At 33.7% G+C, this 22,969-nt stretch overlaps 1 protein-coding gene across 1 annotated transcript; it reads right to left on the minus strand.

The window, feature by feature from the left end:
* Positions 1-18,739: 18,739 nt before the first annotated feature.
* Positions 18,740-22,761, minus strand: LOC139892011 (E3 ubiquitin-protein ligase RGLG2). The gene is made up of 12 exons (XM_071875039.1): positions 22,633-22,761; positions 21,848-22,190; positions 21,433-21,517; positions 21,205-21,345; positions 20,987-21,100; positions 20,785-20,882; positions 20,613-20,692; positions 20,412-20,517; positions 20,184-20,311; positions 19,832-20,051; positions 19,133-19,189; positions 18,740-19,029 (listed from the first exon to the last, which is right to left on the minus strand). The coding sequence occupies exons 2-12, from the start codon at positions 22,157-22,159 to the stop codon at positions 18,949-18,951; spliced, it is 1,422 nt and encodes a 473-aa protein (XP_071731140.1). The 5' UTR covers positions 22,160-22,190; positions 22,633-22,761; the 3' UTR covers positions 18,740-18,948.
* Between the last annotated feature and the right edge of the window lie 208 nt (positions 22,762-22,969).

Below are 22,969 nucleotides of genomic sequence, written 5' to 3' on the forward strand. Positions count from 1 at the left end.
GGATTCTTTGAATATAGGGTTTGGTCCTTGTATTTGTCCTTGATCTCCTTCATGGTTAGCTCAATCCGTTTTTCAGTACCAAATTTTTAACCGAGCGTTCCCAACACTCCATTCTTTGTCTTCAAACTCTTGGCCATTTAGGCCACCTACAATTTTACTGTTTCCTCTGCATTTAAAGCAGCCATATCTGAATCGTCGATTATCAATCCGAGGTGGTTTCAGGAGAATTGTGTTTTTAGATGATTAAACGTTGATGGTAATATGGTGGAATATAAAAGGTTCCCCGGTATCAATAAATTTATCAATAAAATGAGCACGCATATATATCAAGGTTATAATAAGGTTGTTTCGAATGAAAAGTCAAAGCTGACTTGCTGAAGCTGTGACAAAACTGTCTAATTTGAAAAGGAATTGCAAAGTTATTTTTGGTAATACAACGCCGAAGGAGCTAGTACAGATACGTGTTAAACGTTTACTCAGGTTCTGAGAGTTTTTCAGGTGCATAACTATATGCATAACTCTTTCCTTCCATAGATGAAGTGCGGTTGGTTCATCCTCTCGATTGAAGTGTTTTTAAGAATTATAAAATGTTTGAACACGGATTGGAATCGTCAAGATACAAATGAGGTTTAAGAAGAAATCAAGTGGCAGACTTGAAGAATTGTTTAGTTTCATATGTTATAATTAATATTTTAATTCATTTTAAAATTTCCAATGTTTTCTTCATTATGCCACTTGTTGGATTCTGCTAAGTCAATAATCCAAATATGAAATCGAATAAAAATGGTTATTCTGTGGTGAACGGATTCGTATATCTGTGAATGTAAGTAGAATAGTAAATGACTATTGAATCAGATTCGAAGAATGTACAGTGTAACTTATTAATGTGAAACTAAATATTCCTCGGGTATTACCTACCCGTTAAAATATTTTCACCATTAATAGTTTGTACGAAAGAAATTTGTAATTACCATCTTTATGAAAAAATATATACATATATATTTTCTTCAGATGAAATCATGGATTTAATGAGTTAATGTGATATTAAACTCACATGATTTTCATTTTGAGCTAGAAAAAGTAATCTCTAAAACTACTAGGAACCACATATTCTTCGCAGAATATTAATGAAGTTATGGATCAATACTTCATCGTTCAATGTTGTTGGTACTTCTTGATATCTATGATACGTATGACGTTGATGTTCGTGGTATAGATTGTGATGTCGAGACGTGTGACGCGGATGTTGTTTTGGTGGTAATGGTACTGTTGATGATGGTGACATTGTTGAAGTTGGTACGTTTTGCACCATATTTTCCAAAGCTACAACTCGGGCGCGAAGTTCGTTGACTTCTTCCATTATTCTAGGATGATTGGCGGTTGAACGAGTGGATAAATAAGATCCAGAATTTGGTATAGTATATAATCATGATGAGATACTCTGGAAATGAGAGAGAAAATGGTATTATGAACAGGTTCGCCGGTAAGTGCTTCAGGTTCTTCGCCAAGAGGACAACATGGTGGAGGAAAGGGATTGCCTTCTTCTTGTCTCCAATGACTAAGTAGGCTACGAACCCAGCCCCAATTCATCCAGAATAGATGATGGCTACTTGGTTGGTCCATTCTTGTCACACTGCTTTCGGGCTTGAGTGGGACTCCATATCGAAATCCGAAGGACTTGAACTAGTGGTGAGTTCCATCTTGTACGGTTAGATAAAGGGTTTTTCGATATGAAATGATTTTCGGATATCGGATGATATTCTAATTACATATGATATCTATGTATAGTACAAAAGATCCCGCAGATTACGGAGGATTTTAAGGAAACGTGTCAGACAAGATTTAATATGATGGGACATGAATTTGTCTGTACACCATCTATGCAATAATTGCAATAAGATGTGTCGAGACTGAAAATGATATGCAGATATTTTTCGACATAGAACGATAAGCAAAACTTTTGACATGCGGACCAGGTTCAAGTCTAGACTTATTAATGTATCCTAACATCTACTAGGTCGAAGTCCAGACTCACTAGTCCATCCTAACAACTATCTGTTAGATACACTAATGCAAGACCTGGTTCGCTAAGACCACCGCTCTGATACCACATGTCATACCCCGTCCAAATTCTATTGAACGAATACAATAACATCTGGTACCATTGCGATGAATGGACCTCTATATGCCATGAACGACTCCATGTAATACGAGCAATTTCACAGCGGAAGGTTTCTTTCATACCTGAGAATAAACATGCTTAAAAGTGTCAACCAAAAGGTTGGTGAGTTCATAAGTTTATCATAAAGCAATAAAATTCATCATTTTGATAGACCACAAGGTTTAAATCCTGCATGGTACAAATGGGCCTGAATCCTATACCCACCTGTAATGTACATGCGATATCTTTTAATACAGTACATCTTTCTCGTGTACGAAACCATTTTCATAAATCATAGTAACCGTACACATATCTTGTGCACAAAAATAACATACACATAACCTGTGTATAATATCATTCTCTCGATATATAACATTCACATCAATCGGTGGCAATTATCATGTCCACATAATTCAATGGTGGCAATTATCATATCCACATAATTCAATAATAATCCGCAGAACTTCTATCTGCATAACAATTCATTCGAGGAATGTTTTGCTTGTGTCATATCGCGTCAAACATTTATAAAAGCATTTCATGTATTCGCAGTTCAAAATGTATTTCAAAAGCATTTAATAAAGCAGTTGTAAAAGTAGCGCATGTATTCTCAGTCCCAAAAATGTAAAGAGTAAAAGAAAGCAAATGAAACTCACGCATATAAATATTGTAAAACAGTTAATAAAGCATTTGCATGTATTCTCAGCCCAAAAACGTAAAGAGTAAAAGGGATTCAAATGAACTCACCATACGATATTTTGTAGTAAAAATATACATACGATGGAACTGAACAATGCAAGGTTGGCCTCTGATTCACGAACCTATATCAAGTATGTATATTAACACATATAATAATATTCAGATAAATATATATATTTTGATATTAATAATATACTTGCGATATTAAATTTATTATTAATACTTACTTAAATCTTTTTATTTTATATATATTTTATTAAATTATCATAATAATATATTATATACCTTATTAATATATTTTGAGTAAATACTTAATATTAATATTTTTAAATACTCATAATTTTTAATATGATAGTATTTTTAATAGATTCGAGTTATTTTAAAACATAAATAAACGAAAAGTATTTTATTAGTAAAAGTAGTATACTTATTATATATATAATTTTATATACCTAATATTTGTGTCTATCTTATAATATCTATCTTTTTAGTTTAAGATCATAAAAATGTAGTTATATTTTATATACAAAATACATTTAAAACTAAAGTTATAGTTAGTAACGTTGATAATAATAATAATAATGATATTAGTAGTATAAATAATAATAACACTAATAATAATAATATAGTTGTAATAATAATAATACTGATATTAAGAGTAAAAATAATAATGATAATAATTTTGATATTATTAATAATAACACTTATTTTAATAATAATAATAATAATAATAATAATAATAATAATAATAATAATAATAATAATAATAATAATAATAATAATAATAATAAAAATAAGAGGAATAATAAGTATACTACCTTAAGGAAATAGCTAAAAATATAGTGTCACAGCTTGGGCTCGAACTCACGACCTCTCATTTCACAGCTCCTTTGCCAAACCAATGAGCTATTCGTTTATTACTGAATTAACAAGCAAGTTAAATTTATTTAACCTAATAACGAATCTGTTTCTATTTCCTTCTTCCTCTTAGGAAATTCAATCGTTCCAACACCATATAATAACCATAACCGAAATTCATCATAATACCACAATCATCATCACCTTATCCTGATTTATCTTATCATCATCTAATTCTAACATAAAAAATCACCAAATATTAACGTCACTAATCAATCGTCTCCTTCATCCCATCAACTACATCTTTCTCGATCATAATCAATATTAACTCGCCATCATCATGTTTATTTATAACCTCTATCACCATCGTGAATTATCATCCATCATCACAGTCGTAAATTTAATCAAACGAGGGAATAGGAAATGAAAACGTGGTTGTATCAGGAAGAACAAATCAACTACATCTTTCTCGATCATAATAAATATTAACTCGCCATCATCATGTTTATTTATAACCTCTATCACCATCGTGAATTATCATACATCATCACAGTCGTAAATTTAATCAAACGAGGGAATAGGAAATGAAAACGTGGTTGTATCAGGAAGAACAATCGACTGGGGGAGGTCCACATTGTAACTGGGTCGAATGAATTGGGTAATCAAATGTTGGGCCTTCATAAACTAAAGATATCGGGCTGTTTTTATAAGGTAGCCCGTTGAACCAAATCCACTTCCAACCCGAAAATACAAATCACAGCACACCATAACCATTAGATTTCCTTTTTCTGTATTATGTTTTCTATAATGCAAACAACTAGTAGTGGGCATTCTTTATCAAGTGGGGTTGTTAATATGTCGGCATTTTAAATTTCAAACCGTCCCACAAGCGATTAAAATAACCAACTTTATTTTACACGTAGCGAATTTTTCTTTAGGTGGTGGGGTTCGGTTAATGTGTCAACCACACAGTCAAAGGAAGAAATAAAATGGGTCTCTTTTCGTTCAAAAGTAGTTTTAGTTTTGTTACAAGTCTCGTGAAGTAGTAGTTGGAGGTGGGATTTAATAAATCAAAAGCTTTATCTAAAAACAAAAAAATAGGTACGTCACTATTTGGTTCCATCGGTCGACCATGAAGTGTGGCTTGTCCCACATGTATTATTTTAAATTGTGAACACATGATGACTAAAGATAATGGAGGGGTTTTCGATTCAATATATAGATGAAATAAAGAATCTAGCGAATTGCAGCAAGCTTACTCATTATCAGTTGTAGCAGAAATAAAATAAAATGAGTAGAGATGGTGTGTTGTGTGATTATTTCTTGATGACAAAGGATGGCGATTTTTAATAGGTTCAAGGCGTGGTGCTCTCAGTCCTAACATAAATAGAGATAGGAGGTGATTTGCAGGAGGTGTAAAGGGTGGCGAGTGGTGTTAGTTTATAGTTTGTATAAAACAGAAAGTTGCAGTGTAGCAGCAAAGTCGAGTAGTAACAGAAGTTATTTTAATGGTGCTTTGGGTTGTAGCCTGTAGTAACCAAAATAGGAAAATGCAACCAAAAGGTGACGTTTTATGATGGGTTTAGAAGAGAGATGATGAATTAAAGAGAGATGAAAAGAGTGACGGGTTATGGTGGCTCCTTGGTGGTGTTAGGTATTATGAGGGATAGAGGTTAAATAGAAAAAGAATTCGATCTTGTGGTGTAGGTGATCGAAGTTCCTGGGTGGTAAAATTGTTGTGGGTTTTATCAAAGGAGGGAATGAAGAATGAAAATCGTTTGAAGTGTTTAACAGCTACGTTGATCGTTTTATGAGATGTTGACAGAATTTTTAATCAGACAAGAATAAGAAAGTGGAATATCAAAGAAAATAATTATGAAATCGATTTCAACAGATTTCGTTTTGTAATTTGATTAATTGGATTGGAATCAATTTGTACCTGATTACAGACAGCAATCAATTTATGAAAAAGTTTGATAGCTACTTTAAACAATAATTAATAAATATAATCATATAAATAATAATAATAATACTAATAACAATACTAAAATCATAAAAATGATAATAATATTATTAGTGATAAGAATAATTAAATTGTATTATTTTCTAATAGACATTAATAATAACCCCAATAATATTTATATTAATAATTATAATTATAATAATAAATAATAATAATGGTATTAATTATGAAGCTGATAATATTATCATTATTCATAATAAAAATATTATTTATAATAAGGTCACTATTATTAATGATAATATTATTATCCATAATTATAATACTATAATAATTATTTTAACTTATAAATTCAATTTAATATATTACATATTTTTTTAACTATGTGATATTTAATAATAACATAAATTTATTTTTTTTATTTTTTTTAATATTTATCCATTAGAATATACATGTTATATTAATTATGGTTAAGAATCATATATATATATATATATATATATATATATATATATATATATATATATATATATATATATATATATATATATATATATATATATATATATATGTGTGTGTGTGTGTGTGTGTGTGTAAATATATGTTTATATATATAGATGTAAATATATGTTTATATATATATTTACATAGATCTTTATTATCTAATATATTATAGTATTTAATTCTAATGTTTCAGTTGTATTTTATTACTTCACATTATTGGATATATTTACATTTATATAATGGTCGAAGGTCAAATGGATATGTGATACAGTTCAAAAATTTTAAGGCTCAACATTACAGACTTTGCTTATCGTATCAAAATCATTTGAAGATAAAGTTTAAATTTGATCGGAAATTCCCGGGTCATCACAGACGGCAAGACGGTGCTAGTGGTTGATGTATGTAAGAATTGTGATGTCGTTTTAGGTGCCGAAAACTTTAAAATTGATCTCATCCCTATGACTTTGGGCGATTTTGATATCGTTGTTGGAATGGATTGGCTCGATCGAAATAGAGCCGATATTGCAAGCCATGAAAATTTTATACGTGTGAAGACCCCAAGTGGGGGAGAGTTAATTATTCATGGCGAAAAGCGAAGAAGACTTGTGCCGATATGTTCTTTTGCGCGGACACGACGTTTTCTTGTTAGTGGTGGCATGGCTTTTCTTGCCCATGTTGTTGATACCCGTGACGAGTCACCACCCATTCGTGAAATTCCGGTGGTTAGTGAATTCAAAGACAAGTTGAATTTCGTATTGAGTTGGTTCCGGGAGCTACTCCCATTGCTAAAACTCCTTATCGTTTAGCACCAACGGAAATGCAAGAGTTGTTAAATCAAACCCAAGAGTTGTTTGAGAAGGGTTTTATTCGACCGAGTGCTTCGCCGTGGGGCGCTCCGATTTTATTCATGAAAAAGAAGGATGGTAGTATGCGGATGTGCATCGATTACCGGGAGTTGAACAAAGTGACGATCAAGTATCGTTATCCATTGCCTCGGATTGACGATTTGTTTGACCAACTCCAAGGTGAGACGTATTTCTCTAAGATCGACCTACGGTCCGGCTATCACCAAATGCGGGTCCGTGAGGAAGATATTGAGAAAACGGCTTTTCGAACGCGTTATGGGCATTTTGAGTTCGTAGTTATGCCTTTTGGTCTTACGAATGCACCGGCTGCATTCATGGATCTTATGAACCGAGTGTGCCAACTTATGTTGGACAAGTCGGTGATTGTGTTCATTGACGACATACTAGTCTACTCGAAGAGTATGAACGAACATGAACGTCATTTGCGTGAAGTTTTGAAGACGTTACGAAAGGAGAAGTTGTATGCTAAGTTCTCCAAATGTGAATTTTGGCTAAGGGAAGTTCAATTCCTTGGCCATATTGTGAACAAGGAGGGTATTCAAGTAGATCCGGGGAAGATTGAGACGGTAAAGAGTTGGGGACGACCGACTACGCCTACGGAAATCCAAAGTTTTCTCGGATTGGCCGGTTATTATCGTCAGTTTATCCAAGACTTTTCTAAGATTGCTTCTCCATTGACGAAATTGACGAGGAAGAATGCTAGATTTAATTGGGAAAATGAGCAAGAGATCGCTTTCCAATTGTTAAAAGATAAGTTGTGTCAAGCTCCGGTGTTAGTGTTGCCGGAAGGTGTGGAGGATATGACGGTCTATTGTGATGCTTCATTAAATGGACTCGGTTGTGTTCTAATGCAAAGAGGTAAAGTCATCGCTTACGCCTCTCGACAACTAAAGGAACATGAAACGAGATATCCGACTCATGATCTTGAGTTGGCGGCAGTTGTGCATGCGTTGAAAATTTGGCGCCATTACTTGTATGGTGTCAAGTGTACGATTTATTCGGATGATAAGAGTTTGAAACATCTCTTTAATCAACGAGATTTGAATTATCGTCAACGTAGGTGGATGGATGTGGTAAAACACTATGATTGTGAGATACTTTATCATCCGGGCAAGGCGAATGTGGTCGCGGATGCGTTAAGTCGAAAGAGTCATCACCCGGCGTTACGATTGGGATTGTTACGTATGATTATTACTAACGATTTTCTTGAAAAACTCGGTGTGATTCAAATAGAGGCTTACGTTCACAACAAGCATGCGGAGCGAATTGTGGGACAACCGGAGTTCATTACTATGGGCTCGCGGGGTTTGTTGTCTTTTCAAGGAAGAGTGTGGGTGCCTAAGATAGGTGATTACCGACAAGTGCTACTCGATGAAGCACATAAGTCAAAGTATTCCATTCATCCGGGCGCGACGAAAATGTATCTTGATTTAAGGAAAGATTATTGGTGGCCGGGCATGAAACGTGATGTTGTGAAGTATGTTGAGCAATACGTCACGTGTTTGCAAATTAAGGCCGAACACCAAAATCCGTATGGTAAGTTACAACCGTTAGAAATCCCGAAATGGAAATGGGAGCACATTACCATGGATTTCATCACGAAGTTACCTAAAATGGCGAGAACCCAATTTGATTTGATTTGGGTTATGGTTGATCGATTGACGAAGAGTGCTTTGTTTCTTCCCATTAAGGAAGCGATATCGTCGGAGACCTTGGCTAAGTTGTTTATCAAGGAAGTCATCTCTCGACACGGTGTTCCTATATCGATTGTTTCAGATCGAGATACCCGTTTTACATCTCGGTTTTGGGAAAAGTTTCACGAAGATATGGGTACACAATTGAAATTGAGCACGGCGTATCATCCTCAAACGGACGGTCAAACCGAACGTACGAATCAAACTTTGGAAGATATGTTACGAGCATGTATTATCGATTTTGGTGGTAGTTGGGACGAGCACTTACCTTTGGTGGAATTCTCATACAATAATAGTTATCATACTAGTATTGGGATGCCACCTTATGAGATGCTTTATGGGCGTAGGTGTCGAACCCCGATTTGTTGAGGTGAAGTGGGACAAAAGGAAATTGGAAGTACCGATTTGGTTTTAGAGACGAATAGCAAGATTGATGTGATTCGAGAGCATTTGAAAAAGGCTCAAGATAGGCAAAAGTCGTATGCCGACAAACGTAGACGAACGATCGAATTTCAAGAAGGTGACATGGTGATGCTTAAGGTTTTGCCATGGAAAGGTATTATTCGATTCCGGAAACGAGGAAAGTTAGCTCCTCGGTTTATTGGACCGTTTAAGGTTTTAGCTCGTGTTGGTGAGGTCGCGTATCACGTGGAATTACCCGAAGAGCTTGCGGGGATCCATAATACATTTCATGTTTTCCACCTCCGTAAATGTCTTGCGGATGATTCATCTTGGGTGCCATTAGACGAGGTTGAGCTAAATAATAAGTTAGAGTATATCGAGGAACCGATTGCTATACTCGATGAGAAGGTCAAAAGGTTGAGACATAAAGAGGTAAGGACTTTTAAAGTCCAATGGCGTCGTAGTAAAGGTTCCGAGTTTACTTGGGAGCCCGAAGAATTCGTGTTGGTTTGTCTTCCTTCTTGTCATGAGGCTTGGATCGCGAGGACGCGCTCCGATTCAAGTGGGGGAGAGTTGTAACACCCCGTTTTCTCGTACGTATCGAAAGGTACATACTTAATCATTTGTACGTTTATAACTCGTTAGCTTATGCACAAATGTATGAATAAATGTGTATATATATATATATATATATATATATATATATATACACACACACATATATGTATACTTGATAATGTGTGCGCCTACAAGTTTATACATGGGCTTTGATAGCATTAAGTCTTGTGAGACTATTGTTTAAGTCTAGGAGAATATAGGGAGCAAGTTTGGATTGAACAAATTAAATAAACTCGAAAAGTGTTTAAGTTGGTCGAGCTGTCCAGTTCTAGCCTTAGGCCGCGCCGCGATATTTGGGTCCGCGCCGCGGCATAACAAGCAAATTTGGATCAGAAGTTGGTTTAAGAAGGGTCTAATTTCCCTTTATGTGTCGCGCCGCGATGAGTAAGGTCGCGTCGCGACAGTTCTGCTGAACTGGTGTCGGATTTAGCTCATTTTAAGGGTTTTCAAGGGGCAAAATGGTAAATTGACATGTGAATCTGATGGGAGCATTAACTCTCCACCACATATTCATTTATTTCATTTCCTTTTCCTTTTTCTTTCCTATTTTTCTCCCAAAACACAAAACCAACTTAGTTTAATCTTGAGATTTGGAGTTGGAGATTTGTGAATCAAACCTAGGAGCGAGATTTAAAGTTGTTCTCCTTGTTACTAGCTATAAGAAGATAGTCTCGGTAAGTTCTAACTTTATGTTTCGAGTTTTAATTGGTTAATGGCTAGGGTTTGGGTTACTAGAGATTTGTATGACCCATTTGAGGGTAAAATGGGTGAGGTTGGGTTATGTTGTTGTAATTAAACCGTAATAGCCATAATCTAGGGTTTTAGCCTTGTGATTTGAGGTTGTAAGTGTCAATTGGTGTTGTTAGTCACTAATGCACTTTAAGATTTATGAAAGACGGGTTAATGGGCAAGTTTGACTTGATTGTGAGTTTAAGTGAGATAAAATGGGTCAAAATGTACTAGTTGACCTAATGGGATGAAATGGGTAGGGATTACCCTAAGTTTTGTGTTAATTGAAGTTAATAGACTTTAATTCACTAGTCTTAGTGATTAAAGTAGAGTCTTGGCCATGTATGGGCGATTGTGAGTAGTTGAGTCATTTAATGCAATTTGGGTCATTAAATGCTCAAGTGGAAGTATTGTGGTTAATCCCACTAGTTGTGGAATTGAATGTGCACTTAATGATTTAGGTACATTGCGTTGAAGCTCGGAAGTACTAGATCATCATCCTTGTGACAAGGTGAGTGGAATAATTATATATACATGTATATGATTTATTTGCTTGTGGGGTATGGGTTAAAGTTCGATGTTGACGATACCATACCCCAGAGTATATTATGTTGTGGATGAGGGTTTAAAGTTCGTTGTTGACGATACCTCATACGTATGGAATTAAAGTTCGATGTTGACGATGCCATACGACTATTGTAGTGAGTTAATGAGGGTTTAAAGTTCGATGTTGACAATACCTCATATGTGGGTTTAAAGTTCAGTGTTGACGATACCACAATAATGTAGACGAATGGGGTTTAAGTTCGATGTTGACGATACCATTCGTTGGGCTAGCCTTGAGATCTTGAGCACTTTGGATGTTGTGAACATCATCGTTATACTTGTATTTTAGCATGATGTATCGTTGTGTTATATGCTATTGTTATACTAGTCTTGTTATCGTGGTACTTAGCGTTATACATGTGAAAGGTATGCTAATTATGTAACTAGTTTGTATGCGGATTTGGTAAGTGTTTGCAAGTAAGTAGGTTATATATATGTATGTATAATTATTGCACTCACTAAGCCTTGCTTACCCTCTCGTTGTTTACCATTTTATAGGTTCCGTCTTGGACAAGGGTAAGGGCATACGGTTGGATTAGTTGTCTCCCGTTTGTGTTGACAGGGGATGCTTTTGGGATAGCTTTTGAAGTGGCCGAACGTTTTGGGTAGTTTAACCCCAGACCATGCTCGAGTGTCGTTTGGATTATAAACTATCATTTGTTGTTGGTCAAACTTGTATCACATTCGTTAATAGGCCTTTGTGCCTTTTTGTAAACATTAAACTCGTAATATGTTTTGACGAATCGTGTGGAATGGGTTACATATTTAATTGGCGCGTAAATGTGTATTATATTTTAAATAAAAAAACTTTATCGTATGGAGTACGGGTTGGGTTGTTTCACCCAAGGAATGGACGAGAACTTTTATTATCATTATTTTTAATCTTATTGAATTAAAGTACGCCAAAAACATTTAAAAAAAAGCCAATATGATGGGAAACTTTGGTCAAATTTAATCATTTTTCTACGCTAATCACCCTCAATAATTTAAATTGTTACTGATTTCTTGCAAATGAGGGCATTGCAAGATCTTAAGTGTGGGAAGGGGTTAAATTCTTTCGAATTTTTAAAATTTTAACTTATACACTTGGTTACCATTAAAAATACTAGTAACGCAGTAGTTGTATCAGAATCTAGTGCTCTCTGATAATAAAGAACAGCCCTAGTCTTATATACTGACTACCCAATTCTAGTAAAATTTTTTAAAATTTTCAATTAAATGAACTCAAAATCATGTTTAACATATTTATGAACGATAAAACTAGGTGTTAACACCGAAATTATTGTCACCTCAGAAAGGACATAAATTGAGAAACAAATCAAAATGTTAGAATTCATTTAAAATGGAATAGAGGACAATAAAAAGGCAAAGAAAGGAAAATAAAAGCCAAGTGTGAGAAAAATTTACCAAGTTATTTTGAACATATATCACATATTTCTGTAACAAATAATTGAAGATACTTTTGCTTTGGACTAAACTAATCAGTTTGACCCGATTTACTATAATATATTTGAAAGAAAGATGGATCTACATGATGAATCAATTCCATCATTAAAAGGAAGTAAAGTCTTCCGAAAAAGAAACGCGCTTCTTGATTTAGGTCAGGAAGTTGTCGTCCAGACCAGTTGTAGAGTTTACGAAAAACCTTGAAAAGTTTTCTCGAAAATCAGCTGGAAATCCACGGACCTCAGCATCAAACAGGGTCGCCAAGTGGTCAGACTTATCCTAACCATGAGAGGATCTGTCTCGTAAAATGGGGAGGACGCCGTGCAAATTAGCTTGATAAGACTAATGAATCAGACCTCCAGAAAAGGATAATCTCCTTAAAGATTAAAAATCAGCTTTTAAGCCTGATATTACTCAATCCTAGAGATTGACCTTAAAGATTGAGAATTACAAACTCGTGGAATTCGATGATATCTAAACTCGAGCTTGAACGAGAAAATATTTTGATCAAATTACAAACCGATTTGTTTTCTGAAAACTCATTTTTAATGCGTTCATTACCATTGAACGTAAAATTCTAGGAATTCACCTGGAATTCATTAGGTCACCTGAACCAAATCGGGTGTCAACTGTAAGAACGGTGGTTGCATAGCATGGTCAAAGACAGGACCTTGTGCCAGACCGAAAAACTATAGGGTGAGCTTTACTATTGCTCCTACAAAGGATAGTAATTGCATCCGACACGTTATAGACCATAATTAAAAGCATGTCAGGGGACATTGCCTTAACAGTTGCTTGTTCAACGCTTTCCTTTACAACCGGACGGTAGTTTATCGAAAGGTAATATACGGAGCAAGTATACTGGATGTGTTGCTTTCCTAATACAAGGTTAGCAAGTGGGTGACACAAAACCGCAAGTTTTGAGCTAAAATTTTCAAAATCTGAAACCCACCAAACCCACAAAAATATTTTGCAAACACCGGTGAAGGGTTATTCCGAAAAACTTATCTAGGGTAAAACCTAGATCGTATTTTCAAAAGATCAAATGTTTTCATAAAGATCCAATTTCCTTAAGGATCTAAATTTTTATAGTCATGTGGGACTGTAAACCACATCGTTACTACCATTGTTCATACCGCCGTATAGAAATCACTGATGTACAAAGTGTGAAGAATAAAGAAGTGATTCTAGTATGTTTTTATTTCAAGACTATATTGCTTGAGGACAAGCAACGCTCAAGTGTGGTAATATTTGATAATGCTAAAAACGAACATATATTTCATAGCATTATCCCTCAAGAAAGACAAGCTTTTAGTTGCAATTGTTCTATTTACAAGTAATATTCGTTTAAATAATAAAAGGTGAAGACAAAAGACAGATTCGACGAATTGAAGACGCAAACGACCAAAAAGCTAAAAAGTACAAAGTACAATCAAAGTGGTTCAAATTATTGGTGAGAAACGTCTCAAAATTACAAGAGTACAAGACGCAAAACGCAAAATACAAGATATTAAATTGTACTCAAGGACGTTCGAAAATCCGGAACCGGGACCAGAGTCAACTCTCAACGCTCGACGCAACGGACTAAAAATTACGAGTCAACTATGCACATAAATATAATATAATATTTAAATAATTCTTAAAATTATTTATATATTATATATATTTATATAAACCGTCGGCAAAATGCAAACAAACTCTTGTGAGCTGAAAAAAGGGGCCATGCGAGAGGCGGAGCCAGGATTTATAGTTGAGGGGTGCTCATATTTGCATATCGATAAGAACGCACACATGTCCGTATAATTTAAAAAATTTCGTAGTTTTACAAATCTTAACCAATAATCCGTTGTAATAGTCCATATGTTATTTAATCCCGAATGGTAATTTTTTGTATCTAAACTTTTTATAATATATTGAAATTATAAGTGTAAAATTATTTTAAGCAATAGAAGGAAAAAAAAACAAAAATATTATAGTCTTTTTTACTTATTCAAAAAATCAGATTTGATTAAATATTCAAGTATTTTGACATTTTAAAGTACTCCATAGACATAAGATTTTAACACACTATGACACTATTAACTTTAAGGGACTATAATATAATGTAAATATTAGTTGAGGGGCTAAATTAAAAAGTGAAAAAAGCGTTCTTCTTCTACAAAAGCCCCAAAACCCACCTGCAACTTGCCCTAATTTTATATTTCTTCAATTGAAACTGAAGTTTCTCGACTAAATTACAAGTAGATATCATATATGTAACTGAAGTTGAGGGTGGCAAAACACCCCTAAACCCCCCTACTAGCTCCGCCTCTGCCTGGAGGCCATAACTCCATGCGATCGCATGGTGAACAGTGACAGGTCAGGTCCTATAAAGTTCGCGAGTTTTGGACGAATTTTTACACCATCTTTTTCTTTCCATTCTCTCATACGTAATATATATATATATATATATATATATATATATATATATATATATATATATATATATATATATATATATATATATATATATATATATTATAATTATAATTTTAATTTTAAATTCTAATAATAAGGGTATGTTAGCGAATGTTGTAAGGGTGTAAGTCGAAATTCTGTCCGTGTAACGCTACGCTATTTTTAATCATTGTAAGTTATGTTCAACCTTTTTAAATTAATGTCTCGTAGCTAAGTTATTATTATGCTTATTTAATGCCGAAGTAATCGTGATGTTGGGCTAAATATTAAAATTGGGTAATTGGGCTTTGGACCATAATTGGGGTTTGGATAAAAGAACGACACTTGTGGAAATTAGACTATGGGCTATTAATGGGCTTTATATTAACTAAATGATACCTCGTTAATTTAATATATAGAATTATAATTTGACGTATTTATATATAACCACATACGCTTGACTGGGCACGGTGTGCGGGATATCTATAAATACCAATAATTGTTCATTTTACCGGACACGAAACTGGATTAATAGTTAATAGACTTGTTGAAACAGGGGTGGATTACATTCAAGGGTAATTGGTGTAATTGTTAACAAAGTAGTAAAACCTTGGTTTACACGCAGTCGATAACCTGGTGTATTCATTAAACAAAGTATTAAGACTTTATTACAATTCGAATCCCCAATTAGTTGGAATATTTGACTTCGGGAATAAGAATAATTTGACGAAGACTTAAGGCATTTTATGATTATGACTGATGGACTATTATGGACAAATCCGTATGGACATATTGAATAATCCAGGACAAAGGACAATTAACCCATGGGAATAAATTAAAAATCAACACGTCAAACATCATGATTACAGAAGTTTAAATAAGCATAATTCTTTTATTTCATATTTAATTGCACTTTTAATTATCGCACTTTTATTTATTGTCATTTTATTTAATTGCACTTTTAATTATCGTTCTCTTTAATTATCGCAATTTTATTTTATCGCACTTTTATTTATCGCAATTTCATTATCGTTATTTACTTTACGCTTTAAATTAAGTTATATTTATTTTTAATATTTTACATTAGGTTTTAACTGCGACTAAAGTTTTAAAAATCGACAAACCGTTCATTAAACGGTAAAAACCCCCTTTTATAATAATAATACTACTTATATATATATTTGTATTTTTACAATTATAAGTTAAAACTAATATAGCGTTAAGCTTGGCTAAGATCCCTGTGGAACGAACCGGACTTACTAAAAACTACACTACTGTACGATTAGGTACACTGCCTATAAGTGTTGTAGCAAGGTTTAGGTATATCCACTCTATAAATAAATAAATAACTTGTGTAAAATTGTATCATATTTAATAGTATTTCTTAGTAAAAATATAACTATTTTGTATACACCTCTACACACATCAATTCCATATTGTTTTCTGTTATTGAATTAATACAGTTGAGTTTTAAGTCGTGAGTTTTAGTTATCTGTGAATTTTGTTCCCTGATTTGTTCCAGCCGCTTGTTATTCTGTTTCTATTCGTTACAGCCATTGAGACTAAGATCTCCATTATTCTAGCAAGTTTATTTCAGTAGTCTTCTATTCTCTTTATATTCATAGGCAACCATCAGATCCTACATTAGTTTGTAGGTTGATGAAAGGGAAAGGAAGGTAAAATTTTCTTCTGTATAAATTTAACGAATATTATCTAGCGGCATTAGTCAAATATTTTTAGTGTAACAAGTGAAAAACACAAAGACCATCATGTAAAAATAATAAACATGATATGTGCAGCACGTGTGTAGCACGTGCATTGAGATTAAAAGCCCATTTGTGCAGCACGTGACCCAATTAGCAGAAGCTGGAAACGTCTAACCACTTTTCTGCGTTATTTCTTTTCATTGTAGTTCGTTCTCATATATAGCTTAGATTGAACGCATTGTAATTCAGTTTTTATGTTGTAACAGAAATTCTCTCTTTTCTCTGTATCAATTTTGTACATCAATAAAGTTTGGGCGATTTTAATACGAAGTCTTTCAATTCATAGCTTCTAGGTTTAATTGCTAGTTCAATTATTGAACGTATCAGTTAAACCTAGAAGCTATGAATTGAAAGACGTAGTAAAATCGCCCAAACTTTATTGATGTACAAAATTGATACGGAGAAAAGAGAGAATTTCTGTTACAACATAAAAACTGAATTACAATGCGTTCAATCTAAGCTATATACGAGAACGCACTACAATGAATAGAATAAGGCAGAAAAGTGGTTAGACGTTTCCAGCTTCTGCTAATTGGGTCACGTGCTGCACAAATGGGCTTTTAATCTCAACACACGTGCTACACACGTGCTGCACATATCAAAACAATTACATCACGAGGTTTTTTTTTTTTTTTTTTCAGCCTAAGGTTTTCAGTTATCTATTTGAGTGTGGCGCTATGAAGACAAAATCCTAGTAGAAGCATAAAATGAAAAACAGAAATCATTCACATAATCTTTTTCATTATTTAGTAGATTATTTTCAATCCTTTTACTCCAGACACCATATGACAAGTAATGTATTAACACTTTGTATAGTTGTATCTTTCAATTAAACATACCAAAATATATGCAAATGATTACCATTTGTGATTTGATACTTCCAGTACCACTAACTTTTAAAATAGATCTATCTAAATTTTCTAAAATACTTATATATAATGTTTTACATAAATTTTTATTAGAATCTACTGAAATATATATTTGAAAAAAATAGCGTAAAATATATATATATATATATATATATATATATATATATATATATGATGGATTTATAAAATACGAGTAGAAAAGTGGAAGTATTACTTCCCTAGTCCCTTACTATTTGACTCACTCAACATACCAATGATTGAACAAATTATTATTGAACAAATTATTGAGAACGATATTAATCATGGATTTCTGATTAAACTTATCAAATTTGATGGTGTAATTCCAACAACCATGTACATATATATACATATTTTTATTAGAAGGTATTTCATCATTCTTTTTGATAAATTTATTAACTTTGTACATCAATAAATTGTACATTATACAAAAGTAGAACACATTTTAGTATTTTTATCAAAATGTGAATTTATCAGTCCCTTTTTTATCGGACTAATACATCAACAAACTATACAATAGTTGAATTTATCACAATTTGGTATATTTGTCACCTCCATTTTTTTAATTATTGTGTCTGAGTCTATTTTTTAGTGTCCATTTCAAGGTTCAATATGAACTTTGAAATTGACTTTTGATGACATGGGTGAGGTGTTCATTTTTCCCACCGTCCCTTGCTCCCACTTCAAACCAAAGCAGCAACGGTCATTTTTTTCCATCATCCCTTGCTCGACTTCAAAAACCAACAGCGAGATCGACGCCGACCCGGTATCTACCGACGGTCGATCCTGGCGTCGGTGAGTAGCGACGACGAAGAGTGACAACGGGCACCGAGTGCTCTGTCTAAATAATAAATAATGTTGTTTTGCTATTTATTCTTACTTAACACTTGATACTTGCAATACTTAATTCTAATACGTATATTTTTAATTAAAACCGTCATGAGAAATCTATGTTCTATTTTTCTTTATAAACTCAAGCTATACCTTAAATTTAAAAAACCGCGTATTTTAGGATCCCAAACCTTTCATCCCAACATGTCCAAGCAGGCATTTAACTACATACAAATGCAGTGAACATAAACCAAAACACAAACCAACTGTCAGGAACAACCAACATATGATACATGGGAAAATTAACCCAAAAACAAATTCAAAAATCCAAACTGATGGCTGTACAATAGTATGGAATGAGATTTACAAATCCACAACACAACTCGCCAAAACACATCATAATATCACGAAACAAAAATAAATGACCTTTTCACCAAAGAATTTAATCAAACACTAACCTTATGCAGGATAAACACGACAAGATCTCAGTAGAGCTTTATTCTAGTTTCAATTGATTTTCGACAAATCGGGCACAACTGAAGAGTTTCTCCACACTCACAACATGTCTACAACCATAACAGAAATGGATAATTAAAAATGAGTTAATCCAGTAATACGAATTTGGTCAACTTACAGGTCAAGATAATTAATTGATTTCTAATTAATTACCTGATGGCCGCAGCCAAACGCCATGTCCTTTGGGTTAGTGAGGCAAATGGGGCATACCTGTAAGGTTCTCTTACGATATCAACATTTATATTTATATCCAGATGTAAAGTTGATGCACAGATATATAAAAGTTATGGAAAGAACAATTACATGTACACAAATTTAAATAGAGTACGCAAAAGATCAAACATATCAGGTTAGCCAGGCTTCTTTTTATCTATATTCTATTTCCTTTTTATTTCAGAGATAGCTGATACTTCAAATATGTTTAAGAAACAAAAACAGGTAGAAGGTTTTTCCTTGTTCGGGCTACCCAGGAGGGCGAGTAATCCAACCCCATTATCTGGTGTACACAACCCATCAGGATTACTCCCTGGCTGTTTCCAATTCATCCCTGGCCACCACTAAATATTTGTCCTAGACAGGATTTGAACCTGAGACCTCTTGCAAAGAACTCATGGCCCCAACCCACTGGGCTATATTGTGATGGTTTGAGAGGACATAAGCACAAGATTACACTTTCCTTGACTTTACAACATTTTGACCCATTTGGCCATCTCCTTTCTAACTAAACTTTATGGTTTTACTAAATGGACGACTTAAATGTTACAACTAAAACATAAGCAAAATTGATTCATTTTCATACATACATAAGTACAAACTTCATTTGTATAAGTGCAGCCATAAAGCTACTCGTACCTGATTGTCGTACGTAGAAGTTGGAACAGGTGGAGATGTGTTCTGAGACGTCGTATGCTCATAAAAAGGAGTTGTACGCGCAGGACTATATTGACCATTAGAAGATTGTGAACCCTTTTGAAAGCTACTTGAATGTGATGGTTTTGAGTAGCTAAAAGACGGTGCATCACGAATCGGAGGAGGAAGCGCAACCCTGTTGGGAGATATTCCTTTCACGCTACTGTAATTAAAACAATAATAAACGGGGACAGTTAGGTTGAGATTTCGATGAGATAACTATTATAAATGGATCAATTTGCATTATAATTTATATCATTATCATTACTTGTAAAAAAGAAAGTGTGTGAATTACCCAAGTATATTGAGTTCAATTGTAGCTTTATATTGAGTAGGAATTTCCATCAAAGCTGAAAGAGCAAATTCCGTCTCTTTTCGGATTGGGGGCACATTCTTGGACATTATTTCTGTAAAATTAACAAACTGACATGCACAATTTGAGAACTCATTCCAAATGCAATGTATAATTAAATTAATGATTAATGATAAAATATATTATCTGAAATATAGTCTTATTGTTTACCTGGAAATTATCGAAGTCACGAGCAGGGATGTTATCATCGAATTCTCTCATCATGTCCCATGGCCCATCTCCAACTCCAACTAATACGATAGAAAGTGGAAGCTTGCTGTAAAAAGGTTAAAATATATTTCACTATGAGAAAACAGTAACATTTTTATATATAAAGATTACCGATATGTACAAAAGTTTGCAGACAATCACCTAGCTTGAACTATGGCATTTACAGTCCTCTGTTCTTGTGGGCTCAAATTACCAGGCTCCGTATCAACACTTCTTGTTACCTGCATTATAAATAGTTATGTTAATTAAAGACCCATCGATGACCAATGTTCATAAAGGAATTCAATAATTCATATTATTCAAATATAACTACCTGCCCATCTGCAATAATTAATAACACGTGATACTGGCCCGCACTCTGTTCGACGATGGTCATAGCCTGTTCAATCACAGGGGCAAATGATGTTGGTCCTGTAATGAAACGAAATGTATGCATTTTAGCTTAAAAGGAACACATGGATAAAATTTATCATGTCGGGAAGATATAGAGGAAAAACGTAGAGTATATCACAGACCTGCAAGCCTTAGTTGAGGGACAATTTCCCTGTATCTACTCAAAACCTCTTCAAATCCATTACAAAAACGCTCGTCGGGATAAAAGCTGAAAACATCTTGATCGTGTGTTGATGCTACCAATGGGGGGCAAAAATGTAAATACAAACATACACAACTGTAAGTTTCAATACTTTATAATTAGATATATAATAAATATCAATAGCTTATAGAGCCATACCATCTCCAAAACCATAACAAGGAATCAGGTTATCTTCATCAAATGCAGCTAAAGTTTTACCAATGATTGTTATTGCTTGCTCATACGGATTGAAACCATCTCCAATATGATGTAGGCTTTTTCTGTTAAAAGACCTTGAACCTATTTGTCAATAAACGGTAACCATGTTACATTTTCAGTCTCACAATACAGAAACGAAAATTTACATATCACGAAATTCAACATTACCAGTCCATTCATTACTTTTAGTGAAGTCAATACCAACAATAAGGTTAGAAGACTCAAGCCCTGCTCGAGCAAGAGCTTCAGTCACCTGCACATAAATTAAAAATCTTATATTCTAGTAATAACAAATATTCCTAACTAAAACTATTAGAAAACATCAATACAAACGCAATAAAATTCCACTAACGTAGGCATCATTAAAAGTTCAAACGGAAATAAAATACCTTTAAGCACTAACTTTCACATACTAAAACACAATGCACAACATTACAAAACGTATTACGTTTTCTCGAAATGACCTCCCAAATAATATCAGCATAAGAAAATCAACCCAAATACCAAGGACAAATTCAATTTTCATAACAATAAGGAGTAGTAATTACAAAACAATATATCATATAACATTATTCAAATTTACCTGTTCCAATGAACTGTAATTATCCGCGATCCTGGAATACCTCCTGTCAAGCTTCTTCTGCGGTCGATTCGTTTGACCCGAACCTGGCAACGGACCGGGACCCGGGCCTGGGGCAGGGGTGGCAGCAGGATAGTGTTGCGGATACGCAGGATACGCATCTTGAACAGGAAAATTCTGAATTTCTTGTGGGGGATACGAATACGATTGCTGCGAATTACTGCCGTATTGACTTCCACTAAAGCTTGATGATGACTGAAACGACGGTGACTGCCTGTAATTAGATCTCTGCTCTCTTGAACTCTTTCCCCCCATTATTATCAAATTAAAATCAAATCAATTTCATCTGCAAAATTTCAGTATAAAAGTATATATAAATATAATTATTCCGAATTTAAAACAATAAAATTTATAAACATGGCCGACATTACAGATTTATAGATATATATGAACTGCAAGTTATAGTTATCTGCATTTATTATTAATTGTTATTGCGTGTACGATTTAGATATGAATCTTATTTATTTTCTGAAAAATCGTAACAAAGAATAAAATACAGTTTCTGTAGGTATACGTAAACATAGGTTCTACGAAATCGGTAATTGAATTACTAAAACATTAAGTAAGATTAACATTTACGTATGATAATTGTGAAATATGAAATGAAACTGGATCTGAAAAATTGATAAGAAAAAAATAAGAAGTGATTAGGAGTGAATTAAAGTGAATGTAAAGTGATGAATCTACATGTAAGATTCAGATAATTCAGATAAAGATTAACAACAAACCTGGATTAAAGTAAGTACTGGTAAAACAGCATGACTACTTCAATTGCTTTTTGTTGATTTGCAAAGGAATAAAACTGAGGATTCTAAATTGATGAAAAGGAAAAAAGCTTTTTGATGAATCAATTGAATTTGTTGTTGGTTTTTTTGTGTTGATTAATTAATCGAAGTATGAAGAACATAGTGGCACATGGTTGGATAATGAAAGTAGTTTAAAGTTTTAATTTGGGTGTATGTAGTGTTGTTAGTTGTAGGCCACACACCATATTTCTCGTTTTCAATACGGATGGATAACTTTTACGGAGTATTTGAGTTGATCGTACCCGGTTATTTATTTATT

This window comes from Rutidosis leptorrhynchoides, chromosome 2 (genome assembly GCF_046630445.1).
Source record: "Rutidosis leptorrhynchoides isolate AG116_Rl617_1_P2 chromosome 2, CSIRO_AGI_Rlap_v1, whole genome shotgun sequence".
Classification (NCBI taxonomy): Eukaryota; Viridiplantae; Streptophyta; class Magnoliopsida; order Asterales; family Asteraceae; genus Rutidosis; species Rutidosis leptorrhynchoides.